Below are 15,080 nucleotides of genomic sequence, written 5' to 3' on the forward strand. Positions count from 1 at the left end.
TCAACACCACGGAGGTTTTATTGCTTGTAGAAATGTGAACTCTTCGATGTTACACAAATTCTTTGCTTTATTGCAACACTGAGCAAATTTAGTGCAGGCCAAGCCGTCCACCCACTAAATTAGCAAAAAAAAAAGTTATATCCAATATTCACATTTTTCATTTCACATTGGCAACAGGTAAAACAACTGACATGTTAAAATGTTTTATACAGACTTTGAAAGTTGACTGAATTCAACTGACCAAAGCGAATCACAAAGCCAAAGTTGGGTCGGCGGCCAACAGAAGACCATTTTGGTCGAGCCACTAAAATACAAACCTCTAAAGATTCTTCATGTTTTAAAACGACGCCTTAAGCCCGGATGACGAGTGGGGATAAGAAACTCAATGAAAGTGCTATTCTAACCACACTGTTGCTCTATTTCTCTCCTCACTTGCACAACTGTGAAGTCAAGAGCAGAAGCAAAGGCCTGACTGGCTGGAGGAGACACCGTGAGGCTGATACGGTTGCAGGTTAGGTTGCTGGATGGAACCTAGGCACTGGTTGAGCAGATGGCTTGTTCTATTCCTGGATTGTAACCCAAGTCGGTAGTGTGATGATGGAAGTCAGTCCATGTGCCCTTCTCTTTACTCATCGTAGTGTAGTGACGACAGGAACTTGTCCACATCCAAGTCGAGGGGAAAACAGTCTACAATTTTCTTCTTCTCCTGTAAAATATAAAGCGACATGACCCAGTCACTTCAGAAACATGTCCACACCACAATAAAAGAGAGACCAACTATATTTCATTTTAAAGTGGTGGGAACGTTAGTAGGCCCAACAGAGCTAGTGAGTGCTCCAGATAAAAGGTGCCCCCTTGTGGCTGAGTTTTCAATCACAGCAAAGCCAAGTTCGTCCAGACCAAGATCACATGAGGTAGAATTGTGAGGAAGGCAAGTGCTGTACCCGACATTCTTTCACTTGATATCAGCAAAGTTCAAAACAAGACGAACAGGACCAACTCAGCGAGTCTCACAGCTGGGTAGTTGAGCGCTGTAGTGTTTTTGCTCCTAAGATGTTTGTCTAGAATAGCTGACATTTTTTAGCAACTGTCTCAATGATCTTTCATAAATTTTAAGGTAAAAGAACCACAAATATAATAATATATATATAAATATTAATGTTCATGTTCGCTATGTCCATTAGAGAAAATGCGCATCATATAATGACAGCAGTCCAAACCATCACAGTCCTGAGACCTAAGAGAATAGGTGAGCAAACCATGTCATATCTGCCCACTACTGGTTCAATCAGACTCTTCCCTCACAGTTTGACAAGTGCTGTCCACGTCAGCCTCCTAAATAGAGTTAAAGGCTCAACTTACCCGCTCCTTCTTCTTGACAGGGGACTTCTTTGTCTCCTTCTTTGCTGGTGGGCTCGCAGCAGGAGAAGACTGCTTCCTCTTCTTGGATGTCTTCGAGCTAGCTGGAGACTTTTCTCCCACTCCCTCTTGACGTAAGCTGTCCTTCAATGGAGAGCCGGTTCTGGCTATCGCAGCCCGCGACAGGATCATCAGTGTGTGGGCGGCCATGTTGATGCTGTTCTCACTGCCAGCCTCACTGGCGGGACTGCAGCCGGGAACATCTGGGGTATTGGGAAGCAGCACATGTTTGGGGGTCCCCTCTGTGTCTTTGCCCCTCCTCGTTCGAGAAGGAGTCCTTGGGCTGCTGATGTTGTCTTCCTGGTTGCAGGTGGTCCCAGGGGTGCGAGGAGCAGCCAGGTCTGAAGCACTTGCTGCTGGCCTTCTCCCTGGTTTCACTGGGGAGTTGAGCCCTTGGATGTCTTGCAGCATCTCAGCTGCCTGTTTGGCCAGAGAGCTGGTCTTAGATGGAACCTTGGCAGAACTTGCCAAACTTGGGCTGATGGCAGGAGGGTTTGAAGTTGTTGCCTGCTGCTGATCTTGCGTGCTGCCCTTTACTTCGTTTTCCTTGTTAGCCGTCACATTTGGGAAGTCCTGCATCCTTTTATCAGAACGACTGTCCCGTGACTTGGCAGGTCCTTTGTCTCCCGTTTCCTTGCTCTCATCCTTGTCTTTTCTGCCACCTGGTTTTGCCGCAGAATCTTCTGAAAATGACAGTGTGTGAGAGTCCTGAGCTGCCGTGTCCTCACTCATCTTATCCTCACTGTGGCTCCTGTCCTTGGAGGCTGATGGTTTTGCTGAGGTTTTCACAGAATGAGATGCATTCACTTCATCTGCACTTTTGGTCTGGAATTTATGCTTCCGAGTACCGTGTTCTTGTTTGCGTGAATTCTTCTTTAAATCCTTCTCAGGTGCCTGTTGCAAAGATGAGGACTTCTCTGCCATCCTCCCAAAACCTTCACCAACCTGCGAGTCGGCAGTACACCTGACAGTCTCCACCCTCCGCTTGGGTTTGTTTCCACTCAGAATGTTAGGTTTCACCTGAGGCCGTGTATGCACCTCCTCAGTCGGTTTGACAGGAGACTTGTCAGTCGCGTTTGTCGGAGCGATGCTAGAGGTCTGTGGTTCAACTCCAGCAGATGCATCGAAACACAAAATTCTCCTGTGGCTGGGGCTGGAATCTTTCTGCTGGCCTTTTTGTTTTGAGGAGACACCTGGAGCTCCTTTCCCTTTGGTGCGTTTGGCAGCACCTGTTATCAGAAGGCAGTAAGGTGGGCAGTGTCAGAGCTCGCTGGCGGGAGAATGCAACACACGAACAGCATGGAATCCCACTCACCTGCAGCTAATGACTGTTTGACCGTTGAGGCCTTGGACTTGTCGGCTTGGGGTAGTGGCACTTGGCTCGGTATAGCAACAATCTGTCAAAGCAGTTGGTAAATGAAGTGTGGTTTAGAAGTATGTCCTACTGTGCACACAGTTCTACTCTTAATTCTTGTTGATTATTCTCACAAGTGACATCTGAACATTAACATCACATTGATAACATTGCCTTGCAGAGAACACTGTGGTCAGTTTGTTGCACATGCAAATGGACCACGATGGTTTCTTTCAAGTGAATTTAAATGTGAGGGTTTGAGCAGCAAATCGGACCTATTGTAGGATCGATATTTAAGCAGGTATTTGCATTGCAACACCCTATACTGAACCCGTGTGACACCACCTGCACTCCCACCTTGAATTTATGTGTAGTTCTGAGGAAACTTGCAGTACCTCCAAGATTGTGGCAAGAGATTTTGTTAGCAAAACAATACCTGATTGGGCACCATCTGAACAGCATTCTGCCCCATGACAGACATGGGAAGCATCACTGGCTTTCCAGGAGATGGTAGGATAAATGTTGAACCTGTAGGAGACATTTTAAGTCAAACACTACCACTGCAGTCGATACATGCTCTCGTGATACTTCAAACAAACAGTGGACCTTCATCTGAGAATCTGAAAGACAATTAAGCTTCCTGCTCAAGTTGATGCTGGGATAATGTCCAAACGCAGTGTCTTACCTGGAGTAAAGCCTTGAGAGAGAGGAGGAGGAGGATTCACACCAAACTGGCCGATGGCGGGCAAAGACGGCCCATTTGTGACGCCAGCAGGCACCAGAATCTGCCTGGTTTCACCATTTGCACCAGCTGGTTCTGTCACAAGGAAATAACTGGCGGTGGCACCTTGGACCGGAGTGTTTGATGCATCAACTGGCAGCTGAATGATGTAGTTTTGCTGGGTTTGTGGGCTTGTTGACGTAACAACACTTCCTGTGGCTCCACCCGCACAATTCCCCTGCACTTCTGAGTTCTGTAAACCATTGACTGCTAATGCGGCCTCGTCCAAGTTTGGTCTCGACGAGCATCTCGGGGACTTTGTTGGAGAGGAAAGGTAGATTGTTGGGATTTTGTCTGTAGAAATGCTGGACACTGCCTGACTAGCAGCGGCATCTGAGGAGGAGTCCTGCTCATTGTTGTCACTAATAATAATCTTTAAAGAAACTATGTTACTCGGGTCAGCTGAATCTTTGCTTGAGGAGCTTTGGTTTTCAGTCACCTGGTCGCCAGAAGCCATGGGTGTAACCAAGGAAGGGGTAGCAGATGTGGACGAGGCACACTTGGCTGCAGTGGAGGAGGTGGAAGTCAGCGAAATGGCAGCTGCTGCAGATGATGTGGATGGCAGCGGCGCATCTGTCCGGGCAGACGGCTGTTTTTGTCCCTCACTACTTGAAGCTAACACTGAGGATGACTTTGGCTCAACTGCTGCAGGATGGAAAAAAGCAGGCCGGTTGTTCAAATTGGTTCCACACTTGTCTCCAGACTGCTGAACACCATCTACTCCAAAGTTTGCCGAAGATTGTGTCCCCGATGCATTGGTCACCGTTGTCGAAGGGATTACGAAGGACTCCCTGAGAACAGCTGAGGGCGGCAAGTTGTCATTTTCTTGTGGTGCCAGAGAGTTCATGCACTCAGAAGGGGAATAGGGAACCGCTGGTTCATCCACTTCCATCTGCCCAACATTGTCTGCTGTACCTTGGGTCAGCTCTGATCTGAGCGAGCTCACAGCAGCTGATGGGACACTGCGAGGAGGTCCCGGGTTGATCAACAGTTTGGCTGAACTTTTTTCAATCCTGGATGATCTTCCACTTGTATCCAATAGCGTTTTCCTTAACAGCGTGGTCTTCCGGTTTTTTCGTGGCTGAGCAACTCTGGACATCCCTGTCAACAGCGGTGCAACTGAAGCAACCTGCATGGCACCTGAAAATACACACGTTACAATCTCATTTCATTAGGTGACTCCAGGTAAAAACAGCTTGAGTTTCAAATTCCCAATCTAGTCCTGACCATTAGTACTGATCCAAATAGCAATGAACAAAAAAAATTGCAGCAGCTGCATCATAATACCCTACATACATAGTGAAAACTATCAAGTACCTTGATCATTATTTTGAACTTGTTCATCTGCTGATGAGGGTCCAGGTGGTTCCGTCTGCGCAGGGTCAGTGCTCAGATCTTCATTTGTCATCTCATTCGTTGGCTCAGCATCGCTTGGCTTGGTCTTGTCTGCAACACACATGTCACATCAGCCACACTTGGAAAGGGATGAAAACAAAATATGGATATCATAAATTGTATTTACTGTATTCAAAAAGGTCGAACAGGGCTTGAAAAGCTGGGTCCGATTCTGTTTGCTCCAGGATATCATGGATGGCATCATCACTCATATGAATTTCACCCTGTAACAGACAAGACACATTAAAATCACACCTGTTTAAGACTTGACGTGAAGTCAGTGGTCAGCTTCTGGCATCACCTGCAAACCCAAGATTTCATCTATTGACTGGTCAGCTTCAATAGCGGTTGACTGGCTCCTTGAAGTTTGTGGAACCGGTTCGCTGTGAACCATACAGCGACATTTCAAAATGAACCCCTCATTTAATGCACAAGAATTGGAAGACAGTTTGAGAAATACTTACTTCGCAAGGATTTTGTTGATGTTTTCAGCAAGTTTTTCTTGAAGAGATCGGTCCCTTAAGATCTTGTCCCGAGCATTTTGAATCACCAGTTGCTGTAGAAACACACATTTGTTGTAGATCAGTCATTTCAAACTGTACCATAACTAGAATAATGTCTTTAATTCAAAGTCCCAACATGCATTCCAACAGGTGAAACTAGTTTAAACTAGCACTAACTTCAGTGGGTAAACACAGTAGGGTTCAGGGATTAAAAACAATAAAAAAGTCATTTCTGTTTTGGCCGCCTCTGTGCCTGTGTAGACACCTCAATTACACGCTACTTACATCATTTGGCAGATTACTGTCCTGTCATTGTACAGACCGCTGCAAATATTTTAATCAAGAGTGGTTCTTACTGGGAAGTTCTCATCTACTGCTTCTTCAGGTTGTGGAGCTTCTGTGCCGTCACCTGTCGCAACGTTTCTCTTCCTGGGAGTGTCCCTAGCGGCAGAAGAGGAAATCACCTTATATTAGCATAATATCCTGTCTCCATTACATTGCACGCAAGCAGCCAAAAGAGACTTTCCCTCCGATGACAACACAGCATCCAGATCCGTTAGTCATCTTAAAGACATCGAGTGTATCACTACTATCCACACACACGTATGTTTCTTCTTTAATGGTGATTCTCTTGACTAAATACACAAGTCCATGCTCTCCAGTTGGTTGCAGAGACAATTCGGTTGTGCATTTGACAACTATTCCAGACCGTGAGATTTATTTTTAACGGAAATGCTCATACCATTTTCGTCGTCCAGGAGACATGGGGCCGGGGTTTAAACGACTTTCAGAAACTGTGATCTGGAGAGGAGAGTCCCCTGCAACCAGAACATCCAGCAAATGATCTAGACAGTTTTTCTCGATTCAGTATAGCAGCAGGAGAAGACAGCTTCTTCAGCAGTACAATTCTTTAAACAGATGTGCAATGAATGCTAACGTCAGCAGCCTGTGGCATTTGATTGATGTGGCAGCATGATTTGGGTTTTTAAGACTTAACAATGGTCATGTAACACTTACTTGGCATGAGCAACCTGCTGCTACCTGGTGTCCCGCTGACAGCCCTCATGTCTGGACCAGAGTAGCTCACTGGGGTAGAGTGGCTGATGATGCAGTGTGAACTTTGTGCAGGACAAGTAATGGTGCTGGTCTCAGACAGCGACGAACAAACCACCGTGCTGGCAGAGGTTACAGTCAGCGCTCGCTGTCTCACCAGGTTTGCCACTCCAACGCGTGAACGCACTGAAATACAGGAAGGCTTACAGATGTATGTGCGTGACTGCTGTAAAATGACCTCTCTGAGACATCTGCCAAGAACAAATCAAAGATTTACATTTTCATATTTAATGCCTTTTAAAAAGCCTCCACACACTCTGACAAAGAATTCCAATGCCTGCTCTTCTTCCCCTCACAAGTCGGGGAGTTTTCCACGATATAAGTCATTGTAGGTCTTGGCTCAAATTTATCATTTTACACAAACAAAACAAGCAAACACAATACTGCAGAACAGGTTACGTGCAGAGAGCACACGTTACTTTGTTGAGGGAATAGGCACCCAGGATAGAACCATCTCTGAGTGTTGTGCAGTGAAATAATAATAATAAATGAAATTAAACAAAACCACAGAATGACACTACACCATGAAGACCATGCATGCACATACTAGTGAGAAGACCTAGCTGAGGACATGCATGCCCAGCTCCAGGCTCTGATGTGATCCATCATCCACATACCTCTCTGGCATCCTGAAGTTGCAGGTGAAGTTTGCAAAGACCTGAGGAGAACACACAACAAACATCAAAAAGAACATCTTGCAGAATAAAGAGAAATGTCTAATCAAAGCAAGGACACCTTCACGACAAACAACAGTTTCAGAAGTACAGAGGTTCACTTTGGATTCAGTTAAAGGCAATTACTTGATCTGTTTGAGTGTAAAGTCCAGCTTCTTCCATAGTGAGGTCATCATGGCAGGTACCTCATGAGATGACTCTGTAAAATAATATTCAAAAATGGGAAGAGTTCAACAAGATGCTGAGAAGGTGATAACCCACGTCAAACTCAACAATAAGTCATCAAGTGTGCTGCTCTCCTAGTTGGCGCAGTATCTTGGACATTGCTGTCTTGTTTCGAACACAAATGTATTTTACAACACTGCAGTCACAGACTGACGTGACACCGTGTGACTTGGGAGGGTGTCCAAGACAAGGCGAGCTGCAGCCAAGAACATGCACATATGACAGCAGGCCGCGCATGTGTAGCAGTATTGATGCTGACTGAGACAAACACACCAGATACTCGCCTTTAGTTTTGGTTGCCATGTACTCATTGAGGATGGTCGTGAGGCCCTTCCCAAACACTGACTGTGGAGAAAGAATGACGAATGAATGCAGAGACCTTGCTCTCCAAGCTGCCTTCTCTTTAGGTAACGAAGGCAACTCACAAACACACATGCAGGGATGACCCCATCTTCCACCGTGTACTCCGCATACTCCTTCAAGTTGGGACTTTCGTTGATGAACGTTCGGCTTGTAGCGGCCAGTCCTTCCTCCTGTAGGTATCCTGCGAGAGAATACAAAGTCTTGCTGCGCTGTCGAAAAGCCTTTGTCACATAGAAAAAGCCGCAGGTTGTCGGGAGAACTGTCGGCTAATGCTACAGCTACACTTGCACCCACTCAGCAGCCACTCACCCAAAACAAGACGGGCCACGTCGGAAGGCAGCAACATGGCAGAAGTGCCTGGTCCTTACTTGCGGCGACAAAACTGCATTAAACTACTCCAGAAACATGTCAATACTCTAGTGAGGTAAGGTCAGCCGTTGTGTTGTGAAGGCGACGTCCACTGGCAAAAGGCGGGGAACTCGCGCACGTACTTCCCGGAAGTCTCCACAAATCTGCCGCAATGGCTTCTGGTTGTTGAAGTTCAACTCGAAATGCAACATGTAATTGTTCGCCTAATCGATTTCGAATAGCCAAGACAAGGCCTGAGTTCTTTCGTCTTCGCACGGAAACGAGAATGATGGCGCTCATTTGAGACGACGTGATGTCCGAGTCTGTTTTCTTGTGGCATCGGAGAACGCAGGGACTCGTCGCTGAAAGGCCGCCCAGGTAGTGACGTCACCTTCTTTGCTGTGCGGGGCGGGAGGTTCCTGCGGTGGCCCACAGTCCCGGCGTGACCCCCGTCTGGACGTCAAAGTTGAGCGTTGGGCTCCGCCGCTAACACCTGCATCTTCCTCTGAAGCAGCATCTGGATGGATGCGGTCGTGTGCTAGTTTGCCATCTCGCGGTGAGTCACGCTGTTACTCGCGCTGTTTGCTTTCAGTTTGCGTGGAGAGGGCTCGTGTGTCATCCGTGTAGCTCCTGCGCTGAAGTGACCGCGACCACCGCCTCTGCCACTGACAGGAACGAAGGCCTGAGCCACGGAGCCAACATGAGTCTAGCTCTTCATGACCTGATGGTCTGCTGCAGGGGCCTGGAGAATGACAAGGCAACAGAGAGGAAGGTAAACACACACACACACGAGCCAGGCAAAGCGTTTCAAGAGCCTTTCCATTCAGCCTGCCCATTTGATGTGCTTCAATATTGTGGCCAATTCTCACTGGATACAAGTCCAATTCACCTTCACCTTCTTCCGCCGCTTAACCGGGCTCGGGTCCCGGAGGCAGCATTCGGAGCAGCTCCTCCCGGGGGATCCTGAGGCGTTCCCAGGCCAGACCGGAGACATCATCTCTCCAGCGAGTCCTGGGTCTTCCCCGGGGTCTCCTCCCGGTAGGACATCCCCGGAACACCTCCCCAGGGAGGCGTCCAGGGGGCATCCGGATCAGATGCCTGAGCCACCTCAGCTGGTTCCTCTGGATGTGGAGGAGCAGCGGCTCCACCCTGAGCTCCTCATGGATGACCCAACTCCTCACCCTATCTCTAAGGGTGCGCCCAGCCACCCTGCGGCGGAAAATCATCTCAGCCGCTTGTATCCGCGATCTCACCCTTTCGGTCATGACCCAAAGCTGGTGACCATAGGTGAGGGAGGGAACGTAGATCGATCGGTAAATCCAGAGCTTCGTCTTGTGACTCAGCTCCCTCTTCACCATGACATCGGCATCACTGCTGCCGCTGCACCAACCCTTTTCCCTCACTCGAGAACAAGACCCCGAGATACTTAATTCAATTCATGTCATATAATATGTCTATTGACTTGAAGAGAGAAAAATGAAACCCAACTGGTGTTTATTCGATTGGGTGTCTTCAGGTCTGTAATTATATCGGTAATTATTATAATATTTGTTGTATTTAGTAGTTTTCCTCAGGGAAGTTGCACCAACTCGGGTTTGCATTCAATTAAATTCATATTTTTTATTGCTTTTCCTAATGGGTTTGAGGTGTTTTTCTTCCACGGTTCATAACTACAAAGTGCCAGGTTACCGCTTGCATCGACATCTATGGACAGTGCAGAGTGACCACCTACTTCTCCCCCAACAGAAAGAAGCAGAACGTTTTAGGCGACTTCTTCGCTCCCCAGAGATCGTGCAGGAGTTGGACAGGACTTCAGGACCGAAATCCAAAGCCTCCAAACAGCTGACATGGGATGCTGTATTCAGGTATCGGAGGTCGAATACTGGACATTGACTGGACGACTCCCACTCCCACTGTGGTTTTCTATTTCTTTCTATTTGTGCTTATCTCTTGTCTCTTGAAGGTTTCTGCAGCGCTATATCCAGAAGGAGACGGAAAACATGCAGTCGGGGAGAGCCACTGTTGCAGCGACAACTCTGGCCACGCGGCAGAAGAAGATGGCTGAGATGTGCAGTTTGGTCAAGTACTTTATCCGCTATGCAAACAAACGTAAGAGCAGTGTCGTCTGAAAGTGCGTCTGGTTCAGGGTGCTGCGTCAAATGCATCCACAGCTGTGCGCTTGTCTGCAGGTGGACCTCGCCTGAAATGCAGCGAGCTGTTGAAGCATGTGATGGAGGTCCTGCAGAACTCTTACACTTGTTCGGCGTACGGGGAGGACTACAGCAGCCTGCTGCTCAAGGACATCCTGTCACTTCGAAAATACTGGTGTGACATCACTCCGCAGCAGTGGAACAGTCAGTGTCCTTTATTATTAAACACAGAGCTCAAAACTTGCCGCTGACCATTTATGTATGGTGCCTGCTACAGGTCTTCTGGATCTGTACTGCAGCCTTTTCCTCTCTTCGTCCAAATGCATCAACCGTGTGTTGGTGAGCAGAGTCATCCACACTGTGGTGAAGGGCTGCTGCATGCAAACGGACGGAGCCAGCACCTCCTTATTTCGCTTCTTCTCTAAAGTGCTGGTCAACGCAAAGTGAGTTTACCAGATCGAAACTACTACGACGCTGCACTGGGACGTGTGACACTTGCTCACCCGCCTGTGTGTCAACCATTGACTTTGAAGGCAAGAAAAGCACCTGAGTGTCGTGGAGCATCTGGTCTCGGCCCTCAACATCTTCCTGAGGTCAGCAGCCATGGACAGTCGGATGAAAGTGTGCAGACTTGGAGAGGAGCTTCTGCTTTCTCTCCTGTTCGTCTGGGCGGATATGAGGCCAAGCTCATCCCTCAAGGAGGAAATCATAGATTTCTTCAAGCTGCAAATGTGTGTTCACCACCCTGGAGGAGCCAAGACTCAGGACACTGGTGAGATTATGGCCCCGTGAGGTTGACTCTTATTGACACTTCCAGGTCGCAGGATAAATGGTTACAGCAATGGCTTAAACAGAGTGCATGGCTTTAAAACACAGTGTTCAGTCCAATATCATCTTTATCAGTAAAACATCTTTCACGTGACTCTTGAGGCGTTGCTTTAACCGAAAAACTCAAGCAAAAATACTGAATGGCTGCCAGGTTCAGATGGGAATCAGCAGTTAACACTGACATGAAGTAGATGTCTTGCCAGTGTTAAGTGGTGTGTTAGTAGCCAGAACTGAGCAGCGGAGTAGGACCCAATTGCAATGATTAATGACGATAGATAGATAGTCCAAAATCTCACTTCAAATGACACAATAATCCAGACCTGGATTATCATCCTAAATCCTCAATCTCAGTTCATAGATAAAAGAACGAAATCCAAACACAGAGGACACCACAAACAAGAACCGAGGAGGGGGGGATCTCAAATCAAAAGCCACGCGCTCGTCTGAACACACGCACTGAAATAAGCGCAAAACCTTCAAGTGTGACAAGTCGCAAGTCGGGGATCACTGGGAGATTCTGTGGTCCTGTCGGTGCAGGCAGGCTGATCAGGTGCAGCTGTGAAGGAATGCATTCACTCAGATGACATCTAATGTCATGTCTTCCCAACATAATTGTTCAGCATTAATGAGCATACTAGCAAAAGATTCATTCAAATATTACCCAAATGTGAAGGATTACGTCTTTAAACATGAGTTGCGCAGTAAAGAAAAACCTTATTGAGCACATGAGCAAAACATTAAGTATTGGTAGAACATGAAAAGCTCTAGTTGTCTATGTGATTTGAAATGTAGCTGCAAGTTCTTTCCAGACAGGTTCAAGTTGATTCTACTCCCATCAGAAGAATGTGATGTGGAAGAAACAGAACAGAATGATGTGTAAAACCCTATGTTCCAGGTGCTTACGCTGAGGACTGGGCCAAGTGGCGCACTCAGCTCTACAGTCTGTACGAAGCTTTAGTGCGAGAAATCAGTGACATCGGCAGCCGAGGAAAGTATGTGACGGGGACGCGGCACATTGCAGTCAAAGAAAACATCATCCAGGTTACAGCTGACATCTGTCACCAGGTCAGCACTTTTCGCTTCTGCCCCACGTTGCTGTGTTTTGTTACCAGACGTGAACAGTGTTGCACTTCCCCTGCAGCTGTTCAGTAACCAAGACGAGACCCAGTTCTTCGAAGTGACGCCAACAACTCCCAGTTCCACTCAGATTTCCAGTCCATCTGTCGGCACCGCGTGCAAAAGGCGCCGTGTGGAACTGGGTTGGGAGGTTCTGCTTGAGCACCTGCAGCCCCAGCAGAGTGACTTTGACATCATTCCATGGTGGCCATCTTTGGTAAAGCCAACACATCTGGGCGAGGACTGACACTTGGCCTGTTTCTGGGTTTCAGGCTTCAGGTCACTGCTCAGCTCATCTCCAAGTATCCATCCATGATACCGGCCCAGGAGTCGGTCAAGCTGCTGTCCATGCTGCATCAGCTCCTGGGAGAGCAGCGCAGAGGAGAGAGGGGTCCCTACGTGATGCGCTGTCTGATCGTGGTGAGCCGATGTCAGGCTGCCTCTCCAGAAAAGACTGGGCTCTTCAAGCCGGAGCTGGGGCGACTCTGGGCTCGAGTGTGGACGCTGGCGCTGCGTGGCGTCAGCTCTCCTCACACCGAGGCCCTCAGTCTGGACCTGATGGCCTCTATTGCCCGAGGAGGGCTCATCACCGTGGACAGGGAGTTCTGGAAGCTCTTTGCTGGATCTGCATGTAAACCATCGCAGTACGTTAGCTTCTCATGAGCTTCTTTTACTTCTGGTAGACGAGGTGGCTGAATAGCCTGCACTTCCTGTGTGAGCGGTCTCAAAACCTTCTCCTTTTGTCCGCAGGAATGCGGCTCTTTGTCTTGCCCAGGCCCTGCTCAAATGTCCAGTCCCCAAAAGCCTTGAGCCAAGCTGGAGCCTCGTGGGATCTCTGGAGGGATTGGGATCCCTGAACATCAAAGAGACTCTCGTGGCTTGGCTTCTGATGTGGGATCAGAACGATGAGATGGAGGACAGTACCAAACCCCACCTGGTGACTTGCAGGTTGTTAACAGCAGCTCAACATTTGAGTGTTACTCCCTCAGTCATCCTCAGTCAGTCAAATCTCCCCTGCTGTACAGAGATTTCACCCACAACCTGGCAGCAAGCATCCTGGTCTCGCTGACTCTCAAGGACACCAGAGCTGCACTGCAATTTCTGTTAGGCTCCGAAGACATTAATAGGCGAGTGGCTTGTCCGTTTTCACGCACTTAGCGTTCTTTGCAGGGAAAACGAATCATCAAACATTTTCCCTTACAGGTGTGATCATCAGGAATCTGATGCCAAAGACGTCCTCGACGAGATTGAGAATCTTTACAGGCATTTTAGCTTCGACACTTTGCCCTCCAGCATCAACGGCTCTGAGGACCAGGTGAAAAACATGTCCTCCAATGGACAATTTGCAGCCGCCCCCGGCCTCAGAGAAAAGTTGGAGCAGTCTCTTCTCTGTGTGGCCGACCAGCTGCTCAACTGTTACTCTCCAGATGTGAGCGAGAGACGCCCGTGTCTGTCTGATGTGTGTGTGTCAGTGTGACTGATGTCGTCCTCTGTGATTCTGGATCTGCAGTCTCAGTCCACTCCCCCGGACTGCCTGGTGCGCTGCGTCACCTTGTTCACTGGAGTTCTAGCAGGATACGTGTCCGCTGGAATTCTGACTCAGGAGGAGGCCTGTCGCTCTCCGCTCTTCAATAAAGCCAAGGTGAAGGGTCTCACACACACACTGCTCGCTTTTACTGATGAAAATGTCCTGTACGATTCTCACCTGCTGAGTCACGACCGTAATGCGGACCAATTCAAGGACTACGACTTTGAGGTCCAGGGTCCGCCTCAAGACCGAGACCAAACTGAAAACAGAACACGGAAGCATTGCTCTATTAGACGCACGTCATGATTTTATTTGAACCAACCATTGTTTGTTGTTTGTCTGCTCATCAAGTCTCAAGTCAGAGCTGCTCATTTTGGGGAGATGGTTGGTCCAAAGCCAGAACCACTGCTGTCCATCATGATGACCATTTTAAACCGACTGCTTGATCTCTTCCTTCCTGCCTGCAGTCCCTGGCCCAGGAGTTGAGTGGATTTGTTTCCAATGTGAAAGTTAAAATCAACGAAGACTCAACTATGGAGGCGCTGAGCTCCGTTATGAAGAAATGTACCTCCGCGGCTGCAAGACTGGACGCTAACCAGGTGAAATGGTTTCTTCCATTGCCCATGTCTGACTAACGCCACGTGGACCATAATGTCTGTTGGACTGAGCAGTTGTCTTCTCCAGGGTAACGTTGCCCTGATCTCCTCCTGTCTTCTGATGCTGATTCTGCCCTCCTGCTTCCTCACTGAGCTGGCTGAGATCACCAAGCTTCTGGTACCAGAGAGCCTACAGCAGAATAAGTGCGGCTTTCCACGACTGGCTCATTCACATTTCTCCTTTCACCAGGTCAACAGTGCTAAGAAGGTGAGTCTTGTGGATGAAGAGGACCTCATGGAGGATGACTTGGAAACAACCAGGACCCAGCATGGTACAGACCATGACCTTTTTGGTGATGAGGAGGAGTCTCACAGTAGCAAAGCAGTGATGGATGAGAAAAAAGCTCCTCAAGCTGCAGCGTCCCCTGGGCCAGGTGAGGTCAACCTTAGTTTGTACGTCGACGCTCTTGACTGGGTTCTTGCAGGTGCCAGGAGTCTGTTGGCTGGCGACCACCTCGCCCAGCAGGACCGGACGCTCCTCTCCATTCTGGAGTTCCTGTGCACGTGTGGTTCCGTTCAGGCTGTTCATGGGCAGCTCTTCAAACCAGTGGAGGTGCGACGGAGACTTCTCCTGCTGGCGGAGCAGGTGGATCTGAGCAAGGCCCTGCACCTCAATATGGTGAGTCA

General features: G+C 48.4%; 2 protein-coding genes across 11 annotated transcripts in view; one reads left to right on the forward strand and one right to left on the reverse strand.

Annotated features, from left to right (window-relative positions):
- Window positions 1–8,520, reverse strand: npat (nuclear protein, ataxia-telangiectasia locus). Of its 2 annotated transcripts, XM_053873015.1 has the most exons (18): window positions 8,137–8,520; window positions 7,890–8,008; window positions 7,749–7,809; window positions 7,366–7,438; window positions 7,183–7,223; window positions 6,470–6,691; window positions 6,195–6,270; window positions 5,809–5,893; window positions 5,414–5,505; window positions 5,251–5,332; window positions 5,077–5,173; window positions 4,872–5,000; window positions 3,459–4,694; window positions 3,210–3,301; window positions 2,735–2,816; window positions 2,163–2,648; window positions 1,363–2,102; window positions 1–706 (listed from the first exon to the last, which is right to left on the reverse strand). In XM_053873015.1, the coding sequence occupies exons 1-18, from the start codon at window positions 8,171–8,173 to the stop codon at window positions 626–628; spliced, it is 3,831 nt and encodes a 1,276-aa protein (XP_053728990.1). In that variant the 5' UTR covers window positions 8,174–8,520; the 3' UTR covers window positions 1–625. The 2 variants fall into 2 exon arrangements, with proteins under 2 accessions (XP_053728990.1, XP_053728989.1); XM_053873014.1 differs by having other exon boundaries at window positions 1,363–2,648; window positions 8,137–8,517.
- The window catches only part of atm (ATM serine/threonine kinase), a 21,766-nt gene continuing 15,130 nt past the window's right edge, over window positions 8,445–15,080 (forward strand). For 4 of the 9 annotated variants that reach the window (XM_053873009.1, XM_053873012.1, XM_053873011.1 and 1 more), the window contains exons 1-18: window positions 8,445–8,731; window positions 8,848–8,947; window positions 9,922–10,040; window positions 10,139–10,284; window positions 10,365–10,529; window positions 10,603–10,768; window positions 10,859–11,097; window positions 12,049–12,218; window positions 12,295–12,473; window positions 12,542–12,913; window positions 13,020–13,217; window positions 13,295–13,396; window positions 13,473–13,698; window positions 13,780–13,911; window positions 14,265–14,396; window positions 14,482–14,571; window positions 14,644–14,827; window positions 14,879–15,072. In XM_053873009.1, the coding sequence (XP_053728984.1) occupies window positions 8,876–8,947; window positions 9,922–10,040; window positions 10,139–10,284; window positions 10,365–10,529; window positions 10,603–10,768; window positions 10,859–11,097; window positions 12,049–12,218; window positions 12,295–12,473; window positions 12,542–12,913; window positions 13,020–13,217; window positions 13,295–13,396; window positions 13,473–13,698; window positions 13,780–13,911; window positions 14,265–14,396; window positions 14,482–14,571; window positions 14,644–14,827; window positions 14,879–15,072 (2,886 nt within the window). In that variant the 5' untranslated portion in view covers window positions 8,445–8,731; window positions 8,848–8,875. Of the gene's footprint in view, window positions 8,732–8,802; window positions 8,948–9,921; window positions 10,041–10,138; window positions 10,285–10,364; window positions 10,530–10,602; window positions 10,769–10,858; window positions 11,098–12,048; window positions 12,219–12,294; window positions 12,474–12,541; window positions 12,914–13,019; window positions 13,218–13,294; window positions 13,397–13,472; window positions 13,699–13,779; window positions 13,912–14,264; window positions 14,397–14,481; window positions 14,572–14,643; window positions 14,828–14,878; window positions 15,073–15,080 lie in introns of all 9 variants that reach the window. The other 5 variants (XR_008415688.1, XM_053873008.1, XR_008415689.1 and 2 more) reach the window with 4 other exon arrangements.

This window comes from Synchiropus splendidus, chromosome 8 (genome assembly GCF_027744825.2).
Source record: "Synchiropus splendidus isolate RoL2022-P1 chromosome 8, RoL_Sspl_1.0, whole genome shotgun sequence".
Classification (NCBI taxonomy): domain Eukaryota; kingdom Metazoa; phylum Chordata; class Actinopteri; order Syngnathiformes; family Callionymidae; genus Synchiropus; species Synchiropus splendidus.

Excerpts from the sequence above, each read along its gene's own strand:
- npat (XM_053873014.1), bottom strand. The coding sequence starts at position 8,173 with ATGTTGCTGCCTTCCGACGTGGCCCGTCTTGTTTTGG. Across the intron at positions 3,302-3,458 it reads CTCTCAAGGCTTTACTCCAG|GTTCAACATTTATCCTACCA; the intron begins GTAAGACACTGC and ends TGTCTCCTACAG. Across the intron at positions 707-1,362 it reads CTGTCAAGAAGAAGGAGCGG|GAGAAGAAGAAAATTGTAGA; the intron begins GTAAGTTGAGCC and ends TATATTTTACAG.